We start from the raw sequence: 27,076 nt of genomic DNA, 5'->3' as shown, positions 1-27,076 counted from the left end.
AGTATTTATAGTAGTATACTGTATATATTCGGCTACTGATAAAACTTGTCAATCTACTCAGTTAGTTTTTGTAGTGTGTATATCGTTGCAACTGACTGAGATATTATCCTTATACAGTAGTGGTCGTAATTTTATTATCTAACAAAGCCAAAGTGCTGAATTGATCACGCCATTCGCCACTGTTAAATCGATCAATAAATTTTAATCCGTACAATGTTTTCGCATATTGTTACATCCTGTTTGTTGGCTTGATTGCTAAACTGGGATTTCTACTTCTTTAATTAATCAACTCAAACATGTTCAGTTTGACGACTTTTAATTAAACAATAAAAGTATTAAGAATTACAAGTCTATTACTGTGAAAGAATGTGTAATACTTCTTCAGGTGCAATACCAATGTCAGTATGCAGATGCAGAAATCTGTTGCAGATCAATTTTATAAATTTTCAGGAGACAATGGTTTCTAGCGACTCCATTCCAAAGTCAACTTTCTTTGTATTCTGGGACACAATATCAGTCTATAGGTCAATCTTAGAGCTTTTTAGAAAAGCAAAACACCTTTCAAAAACAGCTGGTGGTTTTTTTCAACGAGTTTTACGATTGATTGATTATCTGGTACCACCCATGACCCATACTCCAGATTTCAAATGATAACTACTTTACATTTGTTGGAAACAAAGCATTACATTAACTGCCAACGTGATTCCGATCGTATGATGTTTCTTATCGATGTATCTCAAGTTTCATTTGTAAATACAATTAAAGATAGGAATAACGATCAATATTCATTGTAAATTTTAGCACGGTGATAATTGTATATTCGGCCAGATGCTGACTATTCGTACCAAACAGACAAAGACAGACTAGAAATTAAACTAAAAATGATTTAGGTAAATGTTGGTTCATTTTTTTAAATGGTGGATAATTTGATTGAAAGAAAACTGTGAACGTAAGTGGGAGTGAATAATAGCTAAATTGCCTATAACATTGAGTAACTGTGATAAATACTGTATTTATTATCAGAACGATTAGGGAATCAGAAGTGTTGATTTGGGGTGCACAGACCATTGTTATAAAATAATATTATTCATATGACGCGGGTACATTTTTTTTTTTTAGTTAGTCAGGCAATATCGTAGTCTTCTTCTTCTCTTTTTCTCTTCGACGAATCATCAGTTTCCATTTTTATTACAGACACAGGTTGACTTGATGAAATTTGAATCTTTGGCTTTCCAACAGCCGGTTTTCCTCCTGGAGCTCCAGTTCCAGCACCTGCCGAAATGTTTTTATCGCATGTTAGCATCAGCAGATAATAATGATGTATACAATATAGTTGAACAATCTTCAAAGATTAAATTCATTGACCGAAGATGCTTCTAAATTCATAAATTTAATTTCCAGTAAAAATATGTTCTCTAAATTTTGATTTACTCGCTTCACATTCCAAGAGTTTATTAATCAGTGGATAATTATCAACATTTCAATGCATAGAACAATTACTGTATTAATACTTTATCACGTTGAAGTTAGTGACGTTATTGTAAACTATGCATGTTAAGGAAAACCGTTATTTCGCTAATCTCGAATTGTCTGAAATTCAATAAAACGTATAATAAGCTAGACATGCTGATATTTTGATAATTTAACTTTTACAGTCATTTTAAAATTGGGAAATGGTGAAATTTTTTTTGTACAATGTTTCGTTAAGATATCGTTACTAACTTTAACCCCGTAATACTTTTTCATTTGTAAAAGGTTCAATCACTACAATTTTATATTCATTTACTGTTGAAGAATCATTTGCTAGTATTTTTCCTGAAAGGCTTTACAATCATTGAAGGAAGTTCCGAATGAGACTAGATAGATCGATCAACTCTACTGATATGCATGTGAAACTTGAGATAAATTCTCATATGGAAGGTAAAGAACAGAAATATTGGCAAGTAGGATGGGGTATTGGGGATGGAAAATTTATCGAGTATCTGCGAAATGATAAGTATTTAAATTATTAGTATGAATAGAATAGGAATGAAAATAATCTACTAATCCAATTTCCTCTACAAAAAAAGAAAACCTCTTTATATTTACCGGTAGTGAATTTGAACACAGGTTTTGGAATTGTTATAGCTTGGGTTCGGGCAACAGTAGCGAGAGTGCCAGGCCTCTTGACGATGGACAATCCAGTTTTGTTCGGTTCGATCTTGATCCTGGGTTGACCTCCGCTAAAATTATTTCCAACTATGGCGTGTAACGGCTTACCAACGATCTTTTTGGCAGCGTTTTTCAGCTTATAGTTTGTGGCATTGAGGCAGTAACGATCGGGCGGAAGGCGCAGGCCATTGTTTGGCTTAACAAACGGCAACGGAATATTGTTCTTTGCTCTGGCTACATCCAGTAGTACATCTCTGGGAGGCGGATTGGTGAACGAACGTTCTAACTGCATTTTTACAGCGAGTCTAACATCGTCTAAGTCAATGAACTTCTTCTTCGCATGGTTAGCATATATCCTGCTGTCGTCCAGTATACAGGTTACGTAACCTGAGAACAATTGTACGTAAAATTGTAATTCATTTTAATGAAACGATGAAAACAACGCGATACAAGAGAGGATATACTCACGATAAGTGAATTCGAGGAGTTGATTTATAACCTTTGGCTCGTAGTCAGTGATGCCCATGTCTTTCATTATTGACATTATAACTTGCGCGTCTTTCGGTACATGTTTAATCTGGCTCATTGATTTCGGTTTATCTGCCATATTTCGTGTTCTTCCTTCGACTTTAAATTCATAAAATATCAAACTTGGTCGCTGTTTCTAAATTAGGTTAACTGACCCTGTCGAACCATTAATACAAAAACATTGTGTTTTCTCTGAAGTAGGCTAGTTTTTGGAAAGGTGGATTTTGATGGAACTGCGGAAAACTCGATAGTAGTTCGATATTTTTAAATTCGATACCTCGATATTCGTTTGTCTTCCCGTTTTGATTACTGTTGTTCAGCACTATTACGGCATAGTTCAGTGGACTTAAATGAAAACTAAATTAGCTCAAGCGACCCTTTCAACCTTTCTGTGGTCATAAATACTATATAAATACAAAAACATTGAGTTTTATATGAAGTTGGCTTGTTTTTGAAAAGGTGTATTTTGATGGTAGACTGCGTAAAAACTCGAGACCAGTTCCATATTTTAAAATTCAATACCTCGATATTCGTTCGTTCTACCGTTTTGATTGCGGCTGTTCACCGCTATTACGGATTAACAGCATAGTTCAATGGACTGGAATGAAAACTAAATTAGGTCAAGTGACTCTGTCACCCTTTCTATAATCATAAATAACGTATAAATACATAAAAATTGAGTTTTATATCGGGTTGGCTGCTTTTTGGAAAGGTGGATTTTGATGTTGAGACTGCGGGAAATTCCAGAGCTGTTCGATATTTTGAAATACGATACCTCGACACTCGCTTGTTACCATTGCGGATGATTACGGATTTGCGGCATAGTTCAGTAGACTTGATCCGCGTCAAGTCGTTGTACGTTTTTCGTCTCCTGAACAATTGCGTTAAATCGTAAGATTCACCTAAAACAACATGAACATCACGTCAGCAGGTGAATAAAACGGTTTTTCGTTATTCCGGCAACGAAAATTTTCAACTGTCGACAAAAATACAGGACATTGAAGTTTTTCGAAAGCCGGCTACGCTCGTGTGCAAGTCACTGTTTTCAGTCATGACATGATTTGCAAGCCTTGTCATACCTAACCTATAATATATGGATAAAAATATGTTGACAACACTCGATTTTCATTGTTCATATTTATTTTCCAGCGGGAATAATTTCCCTACTGGAAGAGCCGATGCCTGAGCTGAAAGTGTTCGCTCTGAAAAAACTAGATCTCATTGTGGACGAATTTTGGCCAGAGATATCCGAGGCGATTGAAAAAATGTACGTGTCACAATACTTATTTATTTGTACAAATCTGTATGTGTGTTACTTGAGTTGTCTTTCAAGATTAAGAAGCAAAATTGCTATAATAATAATCATGAGGCGTCGTTTAACTTATCTACAGCGAAATATTGCACGAAGACAAGGGATTTAATCAGCATGAGCTGGCAGCGCTCGTAGCCAGCAAGGTGTACTACCACCTTGGAAGTTTCGAGGATTCTCTGACTTATGCTCTTGGCGCTGGCGAGCTATTCGACGTTAACGCTCGCAATGAGTATGTCGACACAACGATCGGTGAGTTGAAACTAGTCCAAATTGCTGCTACTGGTTTGTTCTGGATCAATTAGTCTAGCCAATAGAGAATTTCACTTTAACTATTAATGCTAGTCATAAAATTGTATTGAAAACTATCGTTTTATGGACTTGAATTACAGATGCGAAAAGTCCACCCAAAAATTTGTTTATTCAAATTAATTCTAAATCAAGGTCTTTGACCTGTGACTCCTATAATTGAACTTGTCATTTTTTTTTTTTGATAACCGACGACGCCAATTGAAAAAACTGTTTTTTTTACACAAAAAGATATAGGACGCGAATTCCTACACATCAAAACTCATGTATCTATAATTTATTCCATTATTAATTTATTAATCATGGTACGAGAATTTGAAATTTACCTGTTTTTCAACATCTATAACTATTAGAAAAAATTATCATTTTGAGTCACGTTTTCTGAAGGTTGTACAGGAAAGTCAAATCTTTGTAAATACGATTTGGTTAAATTTTCTGCAGTAAAAATCATCAATTTTTGCCCAGTAATCAACAGTTTTTTGCTTCAAATAAGTGGAATCTATGTTAACGTTTTTCTCAACAGATGCAAATATCCAGAATGATATTTGAGAATATGTTTTAAATGAAATGTAACCAATATATGCCGTGACGTTAGTATAGCTATGTGTCTTTGGGCAGTAGAGAGAGGGAAATGGTTTTCCTTTTTTTGATACTAAACATTTGCTAAGAAGGTTTGTAAAAATTGCTTCACGATTTATGATTTCCTTTTATCTCACGTGATTTTCGTCTCTATTGACTGGACTAAATAAAGGTCTTATCAAATTAATACATTAAAACAAATTTTCTCTTTCCAGCCAAGTGCATTGACTTTTATACTCAGCAGCGTATTCACGAAGTTGAAGGAAAGTCTGCAGTATCTAGCAAGGCCATTGATCCGCGTTTGGAGGGAATCGTGAATCGGATGTTCCAGCGATGTTTGGACGACGGTCAGTACCGCCAGGCGCTAGGTCTTGCTCTGGAGACTCGCAGGATGGACATTTTTGAAGCTGCTATCATGCAATCTGTAAGTATTTATGAAAGAATGTTATGAAAATCTTTGAGGCCCGCGTTTGAACGCCAGATTAGTTTCTTTTCTTACGTTTCTAGGACGACGTTGCGGGCATGCTGTCCTACGCTTTTCAAGTCGCTATGAGCCTCATTCAGAATCGGGGATTCCGCAACACGGTGCTCAGGTGTCTCGTGAGCCTCTATCGGAACCTGGGAACTCCCGACTACGTCAACATGTGTCAGTGTTTGATCTTTCTTGACGATCCGCTAGCTGTTGCCGAACTTCTTGATAGATTGAGCAAAGGTTCACAGGAGTTTTCGTTGATGGCTTATCAGATCGCGTTCGATCTATATGAATCTGCGACTCAGCAATTTCTTGGACGTGTTCTTCAGGCGTTAAGAGCAACTGCCCCGATTCCTGCTGCGCTTATGGTCAAACCTATTATAAAACCTGCCGTTAAAGCTACTGCCGAAATACCGGCCGATTCTCCGGCTACCGAGACCGAACCAAATGGGATTACTGCTGACGAAACTCCTCAGCGCAGCATAGAAAGTTTGGTAAGTCCAACCGAGGTCTTGCTATACATTTATGACGGTAAAGTTGTGTAATAGATGTTCAGGATTTCAAGAAATCTTAAAAAATTTGAATAATTATTTGATTGTTAAAGTAGTTGAGTTACTGTCGTACATCAAATTTCAAAGTAGTTAATCATCTGCTGTTTTAAAACCCAGTTTTGAGCGAGTATGGGTTAAAATCTGCTATTCAAATGTAACACTACAAATTTGTTTTTACATTACGCAGAGTGCCCAGGAGCGGGAGCAGCAGGAGCGTGTGGATGCGCTGTCGAGTATTTTGGGCGGTGAGGTGTCGATAGATTTGCATCTACAATTTTTAATTCGCAGCAATCATACCGATATGCTGATTCTCAAGAACACGAAAGACGCTATACGCGTGTCGATTTGCCACACTGCGACCGTGATAGCGAATGCCTTCATGCACTCCGGCACGACAAGCGATCAATTCCTTCGGTAAGTGAATTTCCATAAATAATCTACGAATAACATAGGATGGATGTGATCAATCACTGGACAAGATTGAAGTGTGTAACGTTAGCTTAGCAAAACCTTAAGAAAAATCTCATTAATTTTCAATTTCAATGTACCTATGAAGAAGTTAATTTTGAGTAGGAGTATTTCTTCATTTTCAATGGTTGACGCAAAATTACGCAATTTTAAAATTGTGACGTAAAAAGTTTTCCCAGAGTTGAATTTTCACGTTAACGATACTAAGTTCAACCTCACACTTTTGGTTGCAACTCTCACCTGAAGTTTCTGACTTGCTTACTCGTTTTCAGTGACAACTTGGAGTGGTTGGCTCGCGCCACAAATTGGGCCAAGTTAACAGCCACGGCGTCATTGGGTGTTATACACAGAGGCCATGAACAGGAAGCTCTGGCTTTGATGCAGTCTTATTTACCACGTGAGACTGGCGCCGGTGCCGGATATTCGGAAGGAGGTGGTCTCTACGCGTTGGGATTAATTCACGCCAACCATGGAGCAACCATCACCGATTATCTCCTCGGCCAGCTGAAGGATGCACAAAATGAAGTAAGATTTTTGTTCAAATGACTAACTAGTCATATTATCATAGGGTTTTAAATTTCTTAGCTGAATTTGTAAAGATTTCAGCATATAAAACTGACAAAAAATACTGCAATGACCGCGATAAAAATGTTCGTTTTGATTTGAAAACCAGGCTTATATGAATAAATGCTAATTTATTGCAATGTTTATTTATATTTTCGAGCTTTTTACCTGAATTTTAAATGAATCGACGTTTTTAGTTTAGAAATATGGGTTATTTGTGTTCTCACATTATATTCTATTACCAATAGGTAAATTCTTTTTACCAAGACGAAGGCTGAGAATCAGTTCTAATTGATTCTATTCACACATTTACACGTATAATTTCCGTTACATAATTCTTTTTCAAGAATAATCCACCACTCTAATGTACAAGTGCAAGAAACGAGAGTTCTGTGAATCTAACGAATTGTACTTTATTGCAAAGATGGTGCGTCACGGCGGCTGCCTTGGACTTGGACTTGCGGCGATGGGTTCCCACAGACAAGACGTCTACGAACAGCTTAAGTTCAACCTGTATCAAGACGACGCTGTGACTGGCGAAGCTGCTGGTATCGCCATGGGGATGGTTATGCTTGGCTCAAAGTCTACTCAGGCTATCCACGACATGGTGGTGGTGAGTGTTCGAGCAATAACTCTATACTATTGGAACCGAGGGTAAAATTTAATCAGGATGGATTGGAACGAATTTTAATCTTTGTGAAATGCTTCAGAGAACATTCAACAAATACGTTAAATTTTTTGGACGATTTTAGACAGCCGTACCTTGTCCCCCGTTTGGTCTATAGATTCATTTCTATCGATTCATTTCTAAGATTGTCCATAATGAAACATATACGAGGTATTCGAGGTATACGAGGTAGAAGCTTTTACGCGTAATCTTCTTTCATAATGTCAATACGAAGCTAAATTCTGTTTACATCCGTTTTGACGTTTGCCCAAAATTTTGCTCATCTCGAGTAATGATCAATCCACCGAACTCCTAATCAATTTATTCGATTTTTTTTTTATTATGCTCCTTGTGTTTAGGAACAAACAGATCGAGTTTGACATTAACAAAAACTTTGAGTTCATTTTCATGAGATGTTTTCGGTGTTTTCAGAAATCACGGTGCAGGTTTAATAATTGGATTCGCGAATAACGGCGAACAGCCGAAGTGCTCGATTCTCAAGGGAGTCTCTATTCTGTCCCCTCTTTTTGCCTCCATTCTTTCCGTTCTTTCCGTTCTTTCTATCCTTATCCATAATGGCATCCCCATTGGGTTTAACATCCCGTAAAGTCGTGATATAAAGAATAACCGTTTTCCCGTTCGTTTTTTTCCACGTCTCGTTTCTGCATCGTGAAGGTAGAAAAGGTTTTATATAGTTATAATACAAATATGTTGAAGAATTTCTTGACCTTATCTTTAATTATGTGTAGACTTTCTCGGTTTCGAAGGTCAATAAAGAAGGGAAGTCAAAATTTTTTTACGTTCTGATCCTTCTCAGAACATAGATTAGATGTTGATCATAATTTTAATATTAATAATACAACCCCGCGAAAAGAAATATAAAGAAAAGATTAGTCTTGGAAATGTGCAACATCGTTTGTGACAAAAATACTGTCAATCTCAAATCAGACACTGAATCCGCCATGATGATCGATTAGTGATCCACCTTCATCTTTCGCTTTCTTTCAACAGGTAGTTACGACGTTCGATTGTTTGCGTCATTATTGTTTAATAATTCATTAATTGTTGGCTAAATAATGCCGCCAAAAGAATCTGATAAACCTTAGCTCTCCTTCAGTGTTGGTAAGCTTTTAAATTTAGCAAATTATTGATTACATTGGATGTGAGTGTTAACAATAATCTTGTCATTCACTAAATGATGGATGACTTGGCCGCTATTTGGCTTTGATTGATTGATGGATACCACCGATTTGCTATGAATTGGTAACTTGAATTTTTCTTTTTTTCTTTTGTTTTCCATTCTTTTTGAAAAATTTCACCGCGGTTTTTCGCGTATCCAATGTAAGTTTGCTCGTATTCAATTTATAGAACAATATTTATCTATAACTAAATTCCTTTCTTTATCTCAATCAATAAATAATATTTTACTTTTCCGAGGAGGTCCCTCGTCAGGGCCAGAACGAGAATAAATGTTGACCCCCCCTCCCATTATTGACCTTCGGCACAGAGAAAGTTTACAAATAATATACATACACATAAGAAAGTACAAAAAACGTTAAAGATTCCGAATATATAAGTTTACTCTGGTCTTTGCTTTCCGACCGTTTCAGTAACTCTGAATAAATCCCCCCGTCCAGTAGCTCGTGTGTTTCAAAAAATAATTTTCACTGCTACGTCTTTTTTTTTATATTATGTAACACAAAATTGGTTTGTATGGAGTTTTGCGATCTTTTGTTTAACCTTTTATCATTATTCATAAATCATTCAATGATTAGAAAAAAAAGAAAAGAAAACAATCTCCTCACAAACATTACAATTCAATAAAGTTGCGTTGTTTGTATAATATTGTATTTCATTGCCGTGTCTGGAGAATACATGCGTAACGATGAAAATGATGACGATATAAACGAAGAGGATAGGGTGAATAAAATATGAAGAATATATAGCGTATAAGGTATTTATGAGATAGGGCCTTTTTCACGCGGGCGTAATTTATTCTTGTCATATCAACCAGGCGAATTTCCCGGTCGGTGTCAGATATTCGCAAAGGGTACGATCCGCCCTGTAACCGTGGCATATGTCGCGAATATATATTTCTGACAAATGGACCGTTTTCAAACGATCCATCGGCTTCTCCTTTTCGTCCCATCTGCTATTTGCCATTTTTACCATCATCATTATTGTTATTATTATTCTGCGGAAAAAAACATAGAAATAGGAAGAAGTTGATTCTTTTTATTTGTTTTTCGTTTTTCTTTTTTTTTTCTTTTATTTGCGGCTCTTTCTCGGTCGTCGAACTGATCAATAAAATACGTACGGCAAGTTTTTTTTTTTTTTTTTTTTTTTTATTCCGCCAACATTGTAGAAACAGTTTTGACTTCGTCGAAGTTAGTTCCCCCCCCTTTTTTTTTTTATCGTTAATATATCACATGGTTTTGATGCATCGACGTTCCGAACGAACTTCATTCTCGTTTAGCGATACATTGATCAAATGTTCCTAATTGAATCGAAAAAATGCGGAAAATGAAAAATCCTCTGATGCATGCAGCGTAGTGCAAAAAAAAAAAAAAAAAGAAACAAAAAAAAAACAAAAGGAAAACGTGCACCGAGAGGAAAATTGAGAGAATTCTGGCCAGCGTCCAACAGGGTTTTACGTCTATAGTTAGATCAAGCGTAGGCAGCAGGACGTGCATCGTCCTCGTCGAAAAGTCCGTGTCTGCTAAATTAGAGGGTCGGAAAATTCATCGATTCATTACTTTATCGATTTTCGATATCAGAGAGGCAACCAGTAAGGGAAGAGGAGAATCCGCGATTCTACTTTATACGTAAATAATAGAGCGTCTACATGTTCGAAAACTTTTCGCCTACGCGAGTAGCTAAATTGTACACCTATTTTGCGACGCACCGAAAGCTCCGCCCCAAAAGCAAAAAGTTACCGAAAGTTCGCCGTATTTTATCGAGTATAAGCCGACGGACTAGAAATCGACGATCGATAATCGGGTTTTGTAACTTGTTACTTTCGATCTATTAGATTTAACCCCAAGCCTTTATACTGTTTGATTTCGGGTTTCGAGGAGATTGGTTTACCCAAAAATCGATACTTTTCATTAATCTTGGAACGAGATACGAAAATAAAAAATACGGGAATTGTCAACGGAAGTTTAGATATCGATACTTCATTTAGAATCTGTTATTAGTTTGTTAGTTAGAAACTGATGCATAATTTCAAACGATTGAAAAGAAGTTCACCAAATAACTTTATAGAAATATGATATTATAGGTGTTCCCCCCCCCCCCCCCCCCTTTTTTTTTGCTCTACAAAAATCGTATCGTTTGAAAAAATTTTTGTGGATTCGTTTCTGTTCAATTTACTTTCTTGCAAAGAAAAATAATAATAATAATAACTTCCGTGTAAAAGCAGAAATAATCAACAATGTGTAGGGATAGATTGAATTTCAGAAACAGCGTGTGCAGGCTTAATTGGTATGACCCGTCGTTTGAAACTCTCGCTTGTGACCTCAGTTAGTTGGGATAAACCCAGGCGAGGCAGGCCTAAACGTTTAGAGAGGGGTTGAATTTACCCCGGAGACTTGATTGTCATTCTGACTTTCCCGTTTTGCCTTCGAAACGAGAATTGAGGAAATGTGAGACGCACGAATAACAAGAGTCCAACGAAAATGTTGATAAAAATTAAAAATCGTAACATCAGAATTTTAAATAGATATCGAAGTATATCGAAGCTGGTTGAATAGAATGTTAATTTTCTTAAATCTTTCCTTTTTACGTAGAAGGAACGAGTTATAAAGTTGTGGTTTAGGCATTTTTGTGGATCATCGTTTGGGATTTCGTTTTCCAATGGATCGTCTACGAATTGCTTGAAATTAATTTCTTCATCACTTTAATATCATCGTCAATAAAGCGTATGGTTATTTTTTCGTCAAATGAAGTATCGCAATCATCTGTTTTGTGGAAAATTCATTAACAAACAAACTGTAATGATCTGTAATTGATAAAAATTGGACACATAAACGATGGTATTAAATTTTTGTGTTGAAATAAATACAAATATACCGAGGATATATCGCTTTAAAATCTGAACACAACTCTATCGTCATTGGTCACAGATTTTTTCAGTTAATTCTTTGCCTATTTTTTATTCATTGCTTTTTCTTTTCGCATCGACAACATTTTTTTTGCATTTCTCGCTCTCTGCTATCACTTACGTATAACCGCTTTGCTCTAGGGCTAACCTCGTGTCTCGTTAGATAAAACATTCCAATTTTATTATTGCGTAGTTATAGCACTTGAGGTGAGACTCGGTCGATCCTTGGGGGCGACTGTCGTCACTTTATACGATTACCTATTCGATACGGAAACTGCTCCCTTGGCTCTGATATACATTTACGAAACGAATTCTCGAATTGAATCGAATTAAATATCTTAATATAGTAAATTATTAAGATCCGTTTGCTATTTTGAATGATATTTAGCAAAATTGTGTAAAATTAGATTTATAGTATTTTTGTTTTTGTTTGTTTTTTTTTTCTTCAAGAGAAACATGTGTTCTTAATTTTAGCAATTATCGGTAAAGTGATAAAAATATGGATGTGCAATATGATGAGTTAACTATTCAGTCGATAACAAAAAAAATTATTTTTTATTTTATTTTTATCTCTAGTTTAACTGTCAATTGAGCTTAAATTCAGTTGTCTTGTTTTTTTCTTTGCAGTACGCGCACGAGACGCAGCATGAGAAAATACTGCGTGGTCTTGCCGTCGGTATCGCATTCACGATGTACGGTAGACTGGAGGAAGCCGATCCGCTCATCGCATCGTCGACCGCCGATAAGGATCCAATCCTCCGAAGAAGCGGTATGTACACCCTTGCGATGGCCTACTGCGGAACAGGAAACAACCAGGCAATACGGAAGCTTTTACACGTCGCGGTGAGTGCAGTTCGAAAGTTTTACTACCCCGCGAACAAGGGGGAATAAAGGAAGAGGGAAAAAATTATTTCTCGTCAACTATATCGCGCACATCTCGGTATAGCAGCTGTAATACTCCTTCATACTTTTACGCCTCGCAACGCTTTGGGCCGTTATTCTTGGTGCTTGGAAGAAGAAAGGTGAAAGAGAAAAGATCTCGAGAGTTTCATCATCCGGTTTCGCCAATTCGTTTGATAAATGGCTCCGCATTCCGAACCCCGGTGGTCTAAAATTCTGAAAAAAATCAAGCAGATGCGGACCGATGGCAAAAAATGAAGCACCAAACTACGTGATGATCCGTTGATAATCTTGGGAATTATAGCTTTTTGAAATTTCTGCTTTGCCGCCATTTTGTTTGAACGAATCCACATATAACTTTGCACGAAGAGAAGATTCTCGACAGCTGAAAGAAAATGATGTCACCTCTTTTCTTCGCGAAGTAATTACTTTCGACGATGGAGGCGTTCGAAAGAAGAAAGGCGAAGAAAAAGATTTCGAAAGTTCCGTCATCCGGTTTCTCCAATTCGATTGATAAATCACTCCGCATTTTGAACCCTCGTGATCTAGAATTCTGAAAAAAAAATCAGAAATGGAGTACCAAATTGCGCGATGATTCGTTGATAATTCTGGAAATTGGGGCTTTTTTACAACTTCACCTTCACCGCCATTTTGTTCTAACGAATCTACAACTTTGCACGAGAAAGAGAACGATGTCACGTTTTTTGTTCACGAAGTAATTACTTCCGACAATTTCGCGATCCAATATATAACATTTAAACTTACGTAATGGTCATCGGAGTCGATTTCAACTTTCAAATTTATCGGTTTTTTTTTCTGTTTGTCAGGTTTCCGACGTCAACGACGATGTAAGGCGAGCCGCTGTCACTGGTTTGGGATTTCTGCTGTTCCGGTGAGTCGAGCTTGTTTTACAAAATTTAAACAAACGATTATTCATTATCTTCTACTAATATTTCTGTGGTGCTAAATGTGACCCTCATTATTTGGCATCACTTGTAACCCTAATCGCGTTAATTCTTTCCAACGTAAAAACGAAGAAAGAATTATCTGACCGCATCAGGAATACATTTATTTCCAACTAAACGTGGCTGATATCAATTATCCATATAAAACGGCCGATGCTGTTCCCGAGTATCAACAGACTGCTTTTGTTTCGCGTAATAATTGCAAGCCCCGAATCGTACGCGTGTATGGGTATATTTACATAGATACGCTTCTGCCAATATTCGAACATCGACACAAGGTGGCTGGGTAATGAAATTACTCGCGGCTGCTTAATTAATCGGTATCTATCAATTACTACATTCTATATTCACTCCACAAAAGCTCGCTGCTTACTCACTGCTACCCCCTACCCCCCACCACACCATCAAATTTTCACGTCGATAAATTTTCATGTTTAAATTAATTGAACGACGAATCTAATTTTTTGCTTGATATTTAAATATTCTTACGTTTCGTCGATTCCGTAAGTTTCTGCGCGGTTGAGGAAATAAAAAAAAAATAAATAAAAATCATTTCTTTACATTTGTATCCTTTGATTTTCATTACGAGGGTGAAAGAAAATATTCGATTTTGATTCCTGCGTTGAATGGGATATTTTGCGAACGATAAATCGTCGTTTTTCTTTATCGCGTTCTTATATTTATCTAATCGGAGTCGACGCGAAATTTCAGCCATTATACAGGTACATTTACTTTTCACTTTAAACGATTTCGCAATATATTATATATCGCAATATATATAATCGTTTAAAGTGAAAAGTAAATGTACCTGTATAATGGATATATATATATATATACATATATAAAATATATATATATATACACGTATTGCGTGTATTGATCGGTTTAAATGATGCAGAAATTTCTGCACGGGAAAGCGTTTGAAACCAGAAAGTCGTAGAGCCGGAAATCTGAGTTCAATTTGAAACCTCTGGTATCTTGAGAGGGCTGCCGAGAAAAACTCTCGCCGCGTTAGTTATTATTATATGCCTATAGAGATATTGAGGGCAGTATTACGGAGGTGGAAACGAAAAATGGATCTAATGGTTCGAAGAAAACGAAGTACCCACGTTTCTTGAATGGAACAAAAAGAAAGAATAAAAAAAAAAAAAAAACATTACACACATAACTTCTCTATCTCGTCGTCGGTTTGTTTTTATACTGCTATTATTATTTAATCGTCTTTTTTATCGTTAGACTCGAAGTATAATAATTATCTATCAGATTTTCTTTTATTAAATATTATACATTGGGATGTGTCCGAAACGTTTTTTTTTTTTTTTTTTCCTTTTTTCCGTGAATGAGGCTAGTTTCTGAACATTTCTTATCATTTACGAATCGACGAAAAGATGCTGCGCGATTCTTTTTTCATACTTTATTTTTTCTTGTTCGTTTCTTTTTTTATTTTATTTCTCTTCCACCATCACCTCAGACAAAAAAATTGCGTCGACCGTGGTGAAAAAAAAATTTCAAATGTAAAAGAAAATTCTGGTTTTTTGTAAATATCGAAATGTGACTTTTTTTTTCATGCGAAAAAAAAAAGTAATTATTGATGAATTTTTATCTAGAGAAATCGCCCGAATATAATTAATGTAAATATGAAAGAAAGAACTGTATTGTTAAATATTTAGGAAGTTAACGTGTATTCAATTTTTTTTCGTCGATTGCGCTCGTACAAATTTTTTCGGGCAATTCGAGGCTCGCTGTTTTCAAAATCATAATATAAAAAAAAAAAAAACCTTAGGCCGTATTTTCGAGACCGTTATTGTCGTATCCACGAATCTCTGGCGAATCGTATTTAAGAAATATCCAGGAAAAAGAAGGTCTACGGAGATCAGAGAAGGGAACGTCCGTCCAAGTTGACAAAGAAATCTCTGCGGGCTACATACGTATGTATATATTTATGTATACACATATAGCCGAGAATTATTTATACCTGAAAAGCGTCAACAAATCTTGTCTCATTCTTTGGCCTCTGCCAAACGCGGCTTGCAGGTTCCTCTGTCTCCTAGCTTTTTCCTTTCATCCTTTCGGCCGTCGTTCGCGATAACTTTGCCGATTTTTTCCATCCCTTCACCCCGACTTCCTCCCTCCCCCCCCCCCCTTTCTTTCTTTTTTTTTATTACTTTTCTCTCCTCTCTTTCTTTTACACGTACATCGATATCGCCGAACGGCTGTACAAACTCCCGGGGAAAAGTGTAACAAGGAGAAACAAGAGGGATGCATAATACATACATATATATATATATATTTTGTATATTTATATATATATATATGTGGGTGAAAGAAAAAGAAATTTAGGAAAGAGCCCTTCTTATATATAGACGAGACTTGTAAACGACATGTGAAACTTGATCAGTTATTCAATTATTGAATAAAAAAAAATTTTGAAGAAAACCAAAAATGGTGAGGTTCAAACGTTGGTTGGGTTCGCATGGAATTCCCCATACATATGTATTAGAGTGAGCCAAAAAAACTAACCTATGGAATCTATGGTCTTAATTAAAAGAACCTATTTACTGAGAAAAATATTATTCCGTTTGGAAAAATTTTCAGCTCAATTTTAAAAGGTGTCGCTGGCCGTTTTAAATTTCCCATTTAAATAACATACGTATAATTTTTTTTCATTACAAATGTTGTAACTTTTGAACCGTTTGAGATAAAAAAATTTTCAAGGCATATTCTTGTAAGGCGTGAAATTCTCTAAAAAAAGTCCCTGGAGTTGATTTCTTAGACTCCAAATTCGTATAATTACGGGCGGTGAAAGTCGAAGAAAAGCGGAAATATGCGGTATAGCGTTAATACAAAATTATAATCGAACTTTAACGAAAAATGAAGAACGAAAACAATTTATCTTGCAATTAGTGCAATTACATCGCCAGCAATATCCTAATTGTAACAAACAAAGTTTTATCAACGATTAAAAAGAATATTAATGTTTCAGAGTGCAATAAAAAATAAATAAATGAGTTAAAACTCTACTCCTTTGACGAATCTAGTTTATAAACAACATCTTTCACACACCTTATTTCATTTTAGTCAAAGTTTTTTCATTTAGTATGGATATTTTCAATCGCAGAGCCCTAAAACTGCATATTTCTGTTTTTCTTCGACCTTCACGGCCCGTAAGTATGCGAATTTTTGAGTCTAGAAAATCAACTCCAGAGTCTTTTTTTAAAGAATTTAATGCCATACAAGAATGTGCCTTGAAAATTTTTTTATTTCAAACGGTTCAAAAGTTGCAGCATTTTTAATGAAAAAAAATGTTCCGCGCGTCATTTAAATGGGAAATTTCAAATAGCCAGCGACACCTTTTAAAATTGAGCCAAATATTTTTCCGAACGGGAGAATTTTTTTCTCACTAAATACGGTCTTTTTAAGACCACAGATTCGATAGGTTAGTTTTTTCGTCTCACCCTAAAATATATAACGTATGTCTAGTAAAACGTTGATTCATTATTACATACAAATTTTTGCCCTCAATGTTACGTCGACCGTATTTCCCTGCAATGCCGCAAAATTGAGCCCATTCACCACGTGTTACATGCGTATAGCGTGGAATTCGGACTTACCCAAATGTGCCCGAGTAAACACGCGTGTTTTACTGTGTGCGTTTGCAATTAAATTAACATAATCGTTTCCCTCGATCCCCAACCACCGCAAAGGTATAAGGGATTCCTGCATCCCCATGCCGTACCCAGCATTATACCGACTGTATAAATTACGTCATTACGCCACATATATTTGCACAGGTGTGCTTAACCGATGATTATTATTATAATAGACGGCTTTGGTGCAGCGTAATCGTTATCATATAATAATAATGATGATTATAACAACAAAAACAACAACAACAGTAATAATAACATCCAGTTATGATATACACGCTGTTGAAAAAATTTACACTCAACATTACGTTCAACAGCAGGTCCGCTTTATGTTTGAATTATTTGTTACACTTCTGTTGATAAGTATGAAAAAAATCATCGAAATTTTAAAACACATAAAATGTCATGTCTATGTTTAATTTGTACTTTGTACTTTTCTTTCGCTTGGTAATACATTTGAAAAAAAAATGGTTAAATCGATCAAAAAATTTTAGTGCACCCGCTGGGACATTTTTTCTTCTCCAAACGCGTACGCCGTAAATTTGAATCTAAAAAAACTTTGCACAGGCACGTAATTTGCGTTGTTCAATTTGTCGAATGTTTTTTGGTTTTTTGAGGGGAGGGGGCGAAAGTCAACAACGCTTGTATTACTTGTACGAAGGGGCATGTTTTGCCGTCAGGAAATTTGTCTTTCAACGAATATATATAATCACGAGTGACGTTTTAGCGACGTCTGATTTTTTTCATTGTATACTCGTATGTATATTACCTATCAAAAGTATACTCGTCGGTTAATTGCCATTAATTATATCGACGGATAAATAGCTGCCCCATATATTCGTCTCTGTCACCCTCGTTTACGATCTCGCTTATTAAATCGTTCGATCGTTACGCGACCGACGACGACGACGACGTTACTTTTATGTTTACTCTGACCAACGTGGTGTGCCTTGTTCACCGATTCTCTTATCGTAACCTACCTACACGTTTACTCGGCGAGGAAATATTCGTACGGTGTAGAAGAATGGTAAAAAAAAAAAAAAAAAAAATAAAAATAACCGTAACGATATGAATCGAGAAACAAAAAAAAAAAAATTCGAAAGAATTATCATCGATCTGAAATATTTCAGTCACGCGTCGTTTCGAACGTCAAGTGTTACGGTTTTTTTTTTTTTTTTTTTTTCCCCCCACTACAGGCACACGCTACAATTTATTCCGAAACGTGCTTTCTCTTCCGAACGGGATGTAAAGAAAAGAAAGAAAAAAAAAAAAAGAAAAATAAAAAAGAACGAAAGAAAGAAACAAAAAAAAGGGGGGAGATGGGACGGAGAAAAGATAAATAGTGGAAAAAGGAACGAGACGGGAGGAGAACGATAAGGCGACGCGGGTCAGAATTTGAGCCACGGAATGTCCGGCATGAGATATGTAAACGGATAAATGGTGGCGTCTGCGTCTTTTTGACAATCGTAAAATGACGGAGCAAGTTTTGAGTCCGGTCACGACTGAGGATACTCGGAAAGTCATCTCGAGTCCTGCGATAGGATGGGAGGAGGAGGAGGAGGAGGAGGAGTAGTATGGCTATCCGGTCGCCCTACTGAATTAATTTACATTTATCCCTCAATTAAAGCACTGATTAAAACCGCCGTAGCAACTAGATCTTGCCACTCGTCTCTCTCCAGATTAGGTCGGCTCGAGTTAGGTTGCCGAGGTTTCGTCGCACGCTGCAGGGTTGCAGGGTCAGGTTAGTTTGCTCTTTAGGAGTCCTGTAATCCCACTACGGTATTGGGCTATATCTTATAATCTCATCTACCTACCGTCTCCGATCTTGTTTAACTTAACCATCGTAACGTCTGAAATTGTAACGCGAGTTTGCGACACCTGTCTTCGAAACTCGTCTCTTTTCGACGACAACCTAACGCCGATGAAATAGAAATTATACATGTGTATATATATATTAGACTGGGCCAAAAAAATGGAATATTTTTTTTTTTTTTAAAATATATTGAGAATATCATTCAGTATGGCAAAAAAAAAAATTTCATGAAATTTTAAGCCCTTAATATTAACTTTAAGAGGTCTATCATCGCTATTTTTGATTTTTAGTAATAATTTGATGTTTTACGTCAGAACTGTCGAAATATTGAAGTGAAAAAATTTATGTTCACTTATCCCTTTATAAAATTAAATTCCCTACAAAAAAGGTCTGATTATAGATTTTTGTCAGACAAGCCGTTTCCGAGTAATTAAGCTTAATAAATTGATATAATTTCTCGATTTGACTTTTTTAACTTGAAATTTTAATTTTTTCTTCAATTTTAATTGAGAATAACTTTTGAAAAATTAAATTGAGGCAAAAATATCAAGAGATCTTTTTTGTAGAACATTAAATTTCCTTTAAGAATCTATCATGATCTTTTTTATACATTCATTGATTCGTTAGTCACAAAATTCCAAATTAAAAAAGTCAAATCGAGAAATTATATCAATTTATTAAGCTTAATTACTCGGAAACGGCTTGTCTGACAAAAATCTATAATCAGACCTTTTTTTGTAGGGAATTTAATTTTATAAAGGGATAAGTAAACATAAATTTTTTCACTTCAATATTTCGACAGTTCTGACGTAAAACATCAAATTATTACTAAAAATCAAAAATAGCGATGATAGACCTCTTAAAGTTAATATTGAGGGCTTAAAATTTCGTGAAATTTTTTTTTTGCCATACTGAATGATATTCTCAATATATTTTTCAAAAAAAAAATAGTCAATTTTTTTGGCCCAGTCTAATATATATATATATATATATATTTCTTTTTTTTTTTTTGTTTCGTTCTCAAATTCGGAATGTATGGAATAAAATTGAATACGACGCTGGAATCGAAGTGTATAGAATGGTTTTGCTTTTAATAACGAGCTTAGACGAATCTCAGAGATTTTTCTATCCCGAATCCGAATTCGTTTGAAAAACTTTTCTGGCATCTGCAGTTTTTTTTTGTAAATTGCCTTTGAAGTAACGAAAGATGCCGAATTGTCAGCATTATTCGATTGGCTTTAATTTTGAAACGGAGAAGGCTAGATATCCTAAACGAAATTGGAAATGCAGCTTGATCCTCCCGCAAGTTTTTCGCGTACATTCTTAATCCCGATTTCTACAGACAATATGCCGAGAAAAAATATGTTTCTAGCATCTTTTAACACGTTGTAAGTTGACAACGGGTTATGCTAGAGATTTTGAATGACTCTCAAAATTTATCTCAGCGTCGACCCTTTGCTTTAAGCCTTACTTGAAGCCTCTTGCATATTTTACTTTCGAGTTACAGGCTATTAAAAAAAAAAAATATCAAAACAGTATATTTTCATTCCATGACTTTCTTCGAATCTGCGTTTAAAAAACTTTTACAAGGAATTTCACCACGTCAGCCGATTAAGAATAATTTTGAGTTACAGTGTAAAAAATGGTGACGCCAAAATTGCACGAAATTGAGTCATGTGGAATACTATGTAGTAAAATTTTTGTGCAGGTCAAATTCGACGTTTAGTGTCAGTTAGCGTTAGAATTAACTATACAATAGTCCTAACGGCGCTTTCTTACTTTCTCTCACATTTTCGGTATTTCAATAATTCACGTTGAGTGAATACGATCCTGCCCAACAGTTAGAATTTTTCTTCTTCTTCTCCTCAAACAAGAAACATGAACTAATGTTCGGGTCAGTTGCGCGTAGCAATTTTCATTTCTCCACACGATGTTGCCTAAGCTTAATTGGCAGCCGTAAATTCTCAATCCCTTCCTACCTAACTCGGATATAAATATTTTATCAAATTAGAGCACCGTGGGTATTCAGAAACAAAGAGAGGCAGAGAGAATTTCGACGGTGTAAAAATAATGCGAGATGCGAAGCAAGGAAAAACGGTTTTGACCCGCGGTGCGCGAAACTTACGTAACGTGAGGTTCCTGAGACCGACGGGACTCCCTCAGGATGTCGCGGAATGGTCGTGAATCTTGCACGTTAAGACGGAGGGATGAATGGGGGAGGTTGATACTCGGGACATTAAGGAAATTGAGTTCAACTCTCGGGATACGTGACGACGAATGTCGCCCACTCAGCTCTGCACGGTTATATTCTTACGTTCCGGAACCAACTTCCATCCTTCCGTCCTTCCTTCCTTCCTTCCTTCCTTCCACGTCCAAGATTTCGCTACATGGTCGCTGACGATCGTTTGCGGTAGAATTTCACCAATTTTCTCTTACTAAACCGCGATTCCCTTTCCCTCATTCACCTTCGCGTTTCTACCGACAAATATCACCCCATTTTTCACCCTTGTTTCATCGCTGATCCCCAACGGATATTCGTCAAGGACGAACAGCCTGAGCTTCTTTTTATTCTTCTCCACTCAGCTGGTTCTAGTTTATACTTATTGCTGCGCCACCGGTCACGTTTTCTAGCCTTCGTCTTGCTTGAACTCGGGGGAAAAAGTCACGGTGTTAGAAAAATTTGCAGAAATTGGTACCGGTGCGATTAATCGGTTAATCGGTTGATTGGGTATTTCGATAAAAATAGATTTTTAATTGATTTAATCGTTCTTTGATCGAAATAGTTGATCGATCGGTTAATCGATGCTTTCGATCGGTCGCCTTTACGATTAATCGATCAATCGACGATTTCATACAAAGTTTTTTTTTTTTTTTTTTCTCGCGAAACGCAGAATTCAGAAGAACAATTTTTTTTTCCACGTGCTCTGTTCAATGACCGTTGAATAGATCGTAAACGTATAATTAATTCAGATTTTGTTAGGTGAGAAATTATAATTTGATCTGGAGAATTAACCTTCCTTGTGAAGATTTGCTTTTTCCACTTTTTTTTTTCCCCTACACTTTTTCAAAGTGTTCTAGGTTTTCAAGAAATCTGAACAAATTTTAAGTTTCTTCTTAAAGTGTTATCCATATTGCCCCAAAAGTTGGCGGCACCGGAAAGTTTTAAAGTATTGTAAAAAAAAAAAATTGATATTCAGAAAACGACTGTAACACAAAAGATCCTACGACCCACACGGAGGTTTAAAACTTGGGGTTAAAAGTTAAATTTTGTTCGATTATTTTCAGTAGCCACCATGTTAAAGTTTCTAATAACGTTGATTGATGTTTATAAAGAAACACATTTTTGAATGAAATGTCGTTGAATTTTTGCTCGTACTTAAAAAGTTCTAGAATTCTCCTTCAATGCTTTTTTGTGTTCTTGAAATATTCTATTTTTAAACTATGCCGCGAATGATATGTGCATTTGTTTGACATAAAAATTCGTTTCCTGTTTTACGAGACTATCGGTAAAATAGGAATGTTCGAATCGAATCGCAAGGTCGACACACCGAGAGAAATTTATAGTTTCGGTTACCGCTCGGTCCTCGATTATTTTCATTTTTTACCAGAATCGACAAAATAAAGTTCCAGGTAGAAAATGAAAATTAATTAATAAAATAAATAAATAAAAATAAATAAAATGAAGAGGTAAACTCACGCGATAGCGATTTAATCGTTGTCACCTTCCATGTAAAAACTATTCCCGCCGTACCTCGAGAAGGGATCGATTCGACGTCTAAGGCGAGAAATCTAACGAGATAAGCCTTATCTACGGGCGCAAAAGCTGCAAGCAGGCACGTCTGTCTGCCTCTCCTCGCGTTCTCATCCACGTCTCCGGAACGAGGGGGTGTTTAATGACGCGAATCGATAGAACATTGTGAACGCCTTTGCCCGAGGAATTTGCGGCCTTGGCTATTTAGGCTAGTTAGGTATACCAGGTAGATTGGGAAAACGGCCAGGGGGTTTTCCTCGATAAGGATAGATTACGGACAGATAATATTACAGGCCCCTTGCGCTCATCGTTTAACACCGTTGTACGTGAAATTAACATCCGTTCAATTTCGGAAGAAGGTTTATCGGTAGGTATACGGATTTGTTCGTACACGTACGACGCGCTGAGAAAAATCCCACTTTTTTTTTTTTTTTTTTTTTTACAGTAACTAGAATAATTCAGTAAACACAGGTAAGTGAGACCGCGGGTTAGAAGTTACACTTTTTACAGAAAAAATTAAACTTCGCACAATGCATAAACACGTATTCATCCCTAATTGACGTGGCGTTTAGGCTTACTGTCAAATATAATACTATTTTTGCGACAGAACTAATTGAATGTCGAAAATCGTTCTTGAGATATGCATTTTTTTTTATTTTTTTTTTATACTTTCCAGTGGTTTAAGAGGAAGTTAACCCTATTCTCTACCTTCGCAATAAAACAACGCAACAAGTGTGATTACGAATGATAATATTTACTTATTAGAAGTAACGAAGACTCGATATTTGAAGAAAACTAAGCTTAATTCCGTCAGAAACAAATCATTTTCTTCGTTTTACTCTTGAATCGAAAAGAAAATCGATTTTTATACTGACAGAGTTTCTTTTTATTTTATATCTCTTACCACGAGAAGCCATCTTAAAAATACCGCGTGATTTTTTTTTTTTTTTTTTTTAGGGAATTCCATACTTTTTCCTTCAACCTCTACAAGAGACTGTACGCGGGGATTTTGGGTAAAACTTGTTAAAAGTTTCGCCCCCCCCCCCCCCCCCTCCGACCTTCTCATCTCGGAGGAAATAAAAAGTTGCCGATCATCGGTTTCGGTTATCGAAGATACCGCGCAATATCTGCGAAAGAACGAACAACGAACTCGATACATATCGTATATACATACACACACACATTTTTATATACATATATATATATATATATATTTATTTATCTATGTGTGTGTGTCACGCTCGTGATCTGCACCATCCGAATCCCCGTACGAACTCATATGTCACGCGTTACCCTTTGTATACGGTTTGTATCCCATCGGCTTATGGAATTCTTCGAGCCCGATGAAAAAGCTTGGAAAACTCTTATCGCTTTTCTTTTAAGTTTTTTTTTTGTTTCCTTTTTTTTTTTTTTTTACTTTTTATTTATATTTCCTTTCGTGTAATTTTATTCTTTTATCACTTATCGCTTTGGAACTTTGGCGGCCATCGCGTTCGTTTCAGTTTATATTACGTCTGTGACGTCCGACAAAGCGGCGAGTTGTTTTTTTTTTTTTTTTTTTTATTGTCCCATTCATTTTCGACATCTATTATATACGGCTTATACATCGTACTTACAATAACATTCCGTTGATATAGTAAAACTTTTACGAGCTTATTATATTTGTCCACCGATTTCTATTTTCTTCTCTCTTTTTTTTTTTTTTTTAAATTTTCTTTTTCGTTTCCTCGCTTGGTCGACAACTACGAAAGTTCCTCCCCCCCCCCCTCCTGTCCGCATATTCGACTATCTGACTGGGATATTTTTCATCGTACTGGCGAAATTTGATTTCTTCTTTGGCTCTCTTATTTTTTTCTCTCTCCATATTATTGTTTTCTTTCGCGTTGTCCTTTTTCCCGACAAGAATCGAAATCTCACACCAACGATAAAGAAAAATTTCCTTCAATTCAATCACACGAAACTAGCGCGCCAGAGTTTGTAAATTGTAAAAATATATATATATTTTTTTAATGTTTTTTTTTTTTTTTTTCTTCTTACATATTCAATTGACAATTTCACATTTCATTTTGCAAGAAAATATAGCAACAGCGATCGTAACGAGAAAGAATAGTAACGGATACCAGAGTTTCCGGTAACGGCTAGAAAATTAATTTTCATTTCGTATCTAGAACTGTACTTTTTCGATTGTGGTAAAAAATGAAAATCGTTGAGGAAAAAAAATTTTTTTGTTCTTTAATTCGTAAACGGTCAATATTTTTTTTTTTTTTCTTTCAACATCCTCTCACCCCTCCCGAAAATGTCTCTCACACCCTCCCCCACCCCCATTAAATCGTCACACGGGTTAATTTTCAGCCCCTTTTAACCGCGCGACGATTATATTAAACCAGGTGTTATTGAACGGTCGCGTTTTAACCGCGTGAGTGACACATTATCGCAACTTTGTACAGGGTATACACATTATTAAACCGTACACTAGGTTATTATAGGCAGGGTATAATAGGACCGGTTGGTGACGCAGTTAACCATTCAGTATCGCGTATTATGTCATCTCCTATCGTGTGACGAACACGTTTATACAACGTGTCGGTGTTAATGATTCGCCCACGCGTTTCTTCCTTGTGTCGACACAATCTTTAACCAGGTATTCGTATTGCTTGTACATTTGCTTTATACGCGGGCTGGCTGCTGGAATACCGAAAGTTTCGCGATAATTCGCGTGTCGTGACGAATTCCCGTAGATATTGTTGAAACGAATTTTAACGAAAAAAAGTATCCGCAGTCATTTTTTTTTATCCATAATCATAATTGTGTATTTATTTTCCAACGTTATTTTCAAACTTTATTTATTTTACAATTGTCACGTTTTTACTAATTTTTATTCTTTTTTTGATTCTCGGTTTCGAACGAGTTTGGTTGGTTTTCAATTTATAATAATTAAAGCTGTTAATCGAATTCGCTTATTTTCGTTTTCGTTTATTTCCGAAGAGACAATCGTTTATTTAATCGAAAGGTGTCGACGTGGATAATTTCGTTGACTTGAATGAGATTTTTTTTTTTTATATCCTCTCTCATCGATATTCGACGCCGCAAATAATTGACCAGTTTGATTTTCGTTCAAGAGAAATATTCGAAATATCTTGACTGTTTGAAATAAACGATTTATAAAATTAACGATCTCTGATTCCGATAATTTATTCCGATTGATGTTTTCTCGTGCGCAAATTTTACACAAGTGTCGATGTACGGATGTAGGGGGGGAAAAATAAACAAATTGAATTAAAGAGAAAAAAAAAAAAAAATAAGAAAAAGAAAAAGAAAAGAAAAAATGCCGCACGTTTTAATCTCAAAATTCATGTGAAATTTTGACGGCTTTTTTTTTTCACGTAGCAGAAGCGAGTCTGATTTTGGGATAAAAAATTTTTCACACGTAGGTAAAAAGATGCAAATGTATACGTATTATAAATCGAGGGAAAAATTTCGCACACGGCGCGACCGAGATTTGGGAAAGATATTGAGAGGAAAATAGAATTCTTCTATATTTAATACCGAAAATCGACGTGCCAAATCTAAAAGGAATAGAAAGGAATGATAAAAAAAAAAAAGGCAAAGAAAAGAAAAGAAACATCAAATAAAATAAGAAACATGTAGCATAAAAATATCGAAGTGTTGACTCGATCGTTTCACCGTAAACCAACTGACACGTATATGTATAATGTATTTACTGTATACGTGTCAGGGAAGAAAGAGAGAGAGAGGGAGAGAGAGAGGGTGAGAGATGAAAAGGAAAAGCCTGCGAAGAGAGATGAGATCGAGTTTCTTTTCCATTTACGCGCGTTTGAAGCTTGCGAACCGATACGGGCGGGTGGACATACAGAGGGAAAAATTTCTTTTCAATCTTATTGCAGAAATTTTTTTTCTTATTTTTTTTTTTTTTATAGCTTATCATATATACGCGACGTAAAGCGAGATCTGGATTTTACAGTAATTATGATTATGACGAGTACGATCGGCAGACGGAAAATTGAGAGAGAAGATGGAAAATTTATAAATGAGAAAAAAAAAAAAAAACCAAGGTGAAAAAAGTTTCGGGATAATCACGTCGATGAGGAAAACACGTAATATCCATAATACGTATATATATAAATTATTATACAGATTCATGTCAGTTATTTTGAAATTGTATTTTTTTTTTTCGTTCGTCAAAAAAACGTTCTCTTCCCTTTGATCATATTTATCGTTCAATATGTATATGGAAATGAAACACTTGCTCGATATCGAGAGTATAAATTCACCGACGAAA

At 35.9% G+C, this 27,076-nt stretch overlaps 2 protein-coding genes across 2 annotated transcripts in view; one reads left to right on the top strand and one right to left on the bottom strand.

The window, feature by feature from the left end:
* Nucleotides 1-992: 992 nt before the first annotated feature.
* Taf9 (TBP-associated factor 9) lies at nt 993-2,918 on the bottom strand. The gene is made up of 3 exons (XM_046616487.2): nt 2,620-2,918; nt 2,089-2,538; nt 993-1,272 (listed from the first exon to the last, which is right to left on the bottom strand). The coding sequence occupies exons 1-3, from the start codon at nt 2,756-2,758 to the stop codon at nt 1,124-1,126; spliced, it is 738 nt and encodes a 245-aa protein (XP_046472443.1). The 5' UTR covers nt 2,759-2,918; the 3' UTR covers nt 993-1,123.
* A 549-nt stretch (nt 2,919-3,467) lies between these two features.
* Nucleotides 3,468-27,076, top strand: part of Rpn2 (Regulatory particle non-ATPase 2) — a 69,015-nt gene continuing 45,406 nt past the window's right edge. Inside the window, exons 1-10 of the mRNA XM_046616462.2 lie at nt 3,468-3,610; nt 3,829-3,946; nt 4,071-4,240; nt 5,092-5,300; nt 5,384-5,842; nt 6,087-6,313; nt 6,640-6,892; nt 7,356-7,544; nt 12,328-12,543; nt 13,428-13,492. Of these exons, the coding sequence (XP_046472418.1) occupies nt 3,592-3,610; nt 3,829-3,946; nt 4,071-4,240; nt 5,092-5,300; nt 5,384-5,842; nt 6,087-6,313; nt 6,640-6,892; nt 7,356-7,544; nt 12,328-12,543; nt 13,428-13,492 (1,925 nt within the window). The 5' untranslated portion in view covers nt 3,468-3,591. The remainder of the gene's footprint in view (nt 3,611-3,828; nt 3,947-4,070; nt 4,241-5,091; nt 5,301-5,383; nt 5,843-6,086; nt 6,314-6,639; nt 6,893-7,355; nt 7,545-12,327; nt 12,544-13,427; nt 13,493-27,076) is intronic.

Source organism: Neodiprion pinetum, chromosome 3 (genome assembly GCF_021155775.2).
Source record: "Neodiprion pinetum isolate iyNeoPine1 chromosome 3, iyNeoPine1.2, whole genome shotgun sequence".
NCBI lineage: Eukaryota > Metazoa > Arthropoda > Insecta > Hymenoptera > Diprionidae > Neodiprion > Neodiprion pinetum.
This window is presented reverse-complemented; position numbering and strand designations above follow the sequence as displayed.

Bases quoted from the DNA above. Each gene is read 5' to 3' on its own strand.
- Taf9 (XM_046616487.2), bottom strand. From the start codon at position 2,758: ATGGCAGATAAACCGAAATCAATGAGCCAGATTAAACATGTACCGAAA. The intron at 2,539-2,619 runs GTGAGTATATCC...AATTGTTCTCAG, and splicing joins ACTCCTCGAATTCACTTATC to GTTACGTAACCTGTATACTG. The intron at 1,273-2,088 runs GTAAATATAAAG...ACATTTCGGCAG, and splicing joins TGTGTTCAAATTCACTACCG to GTGCTGGAACTGGAGCTCCA.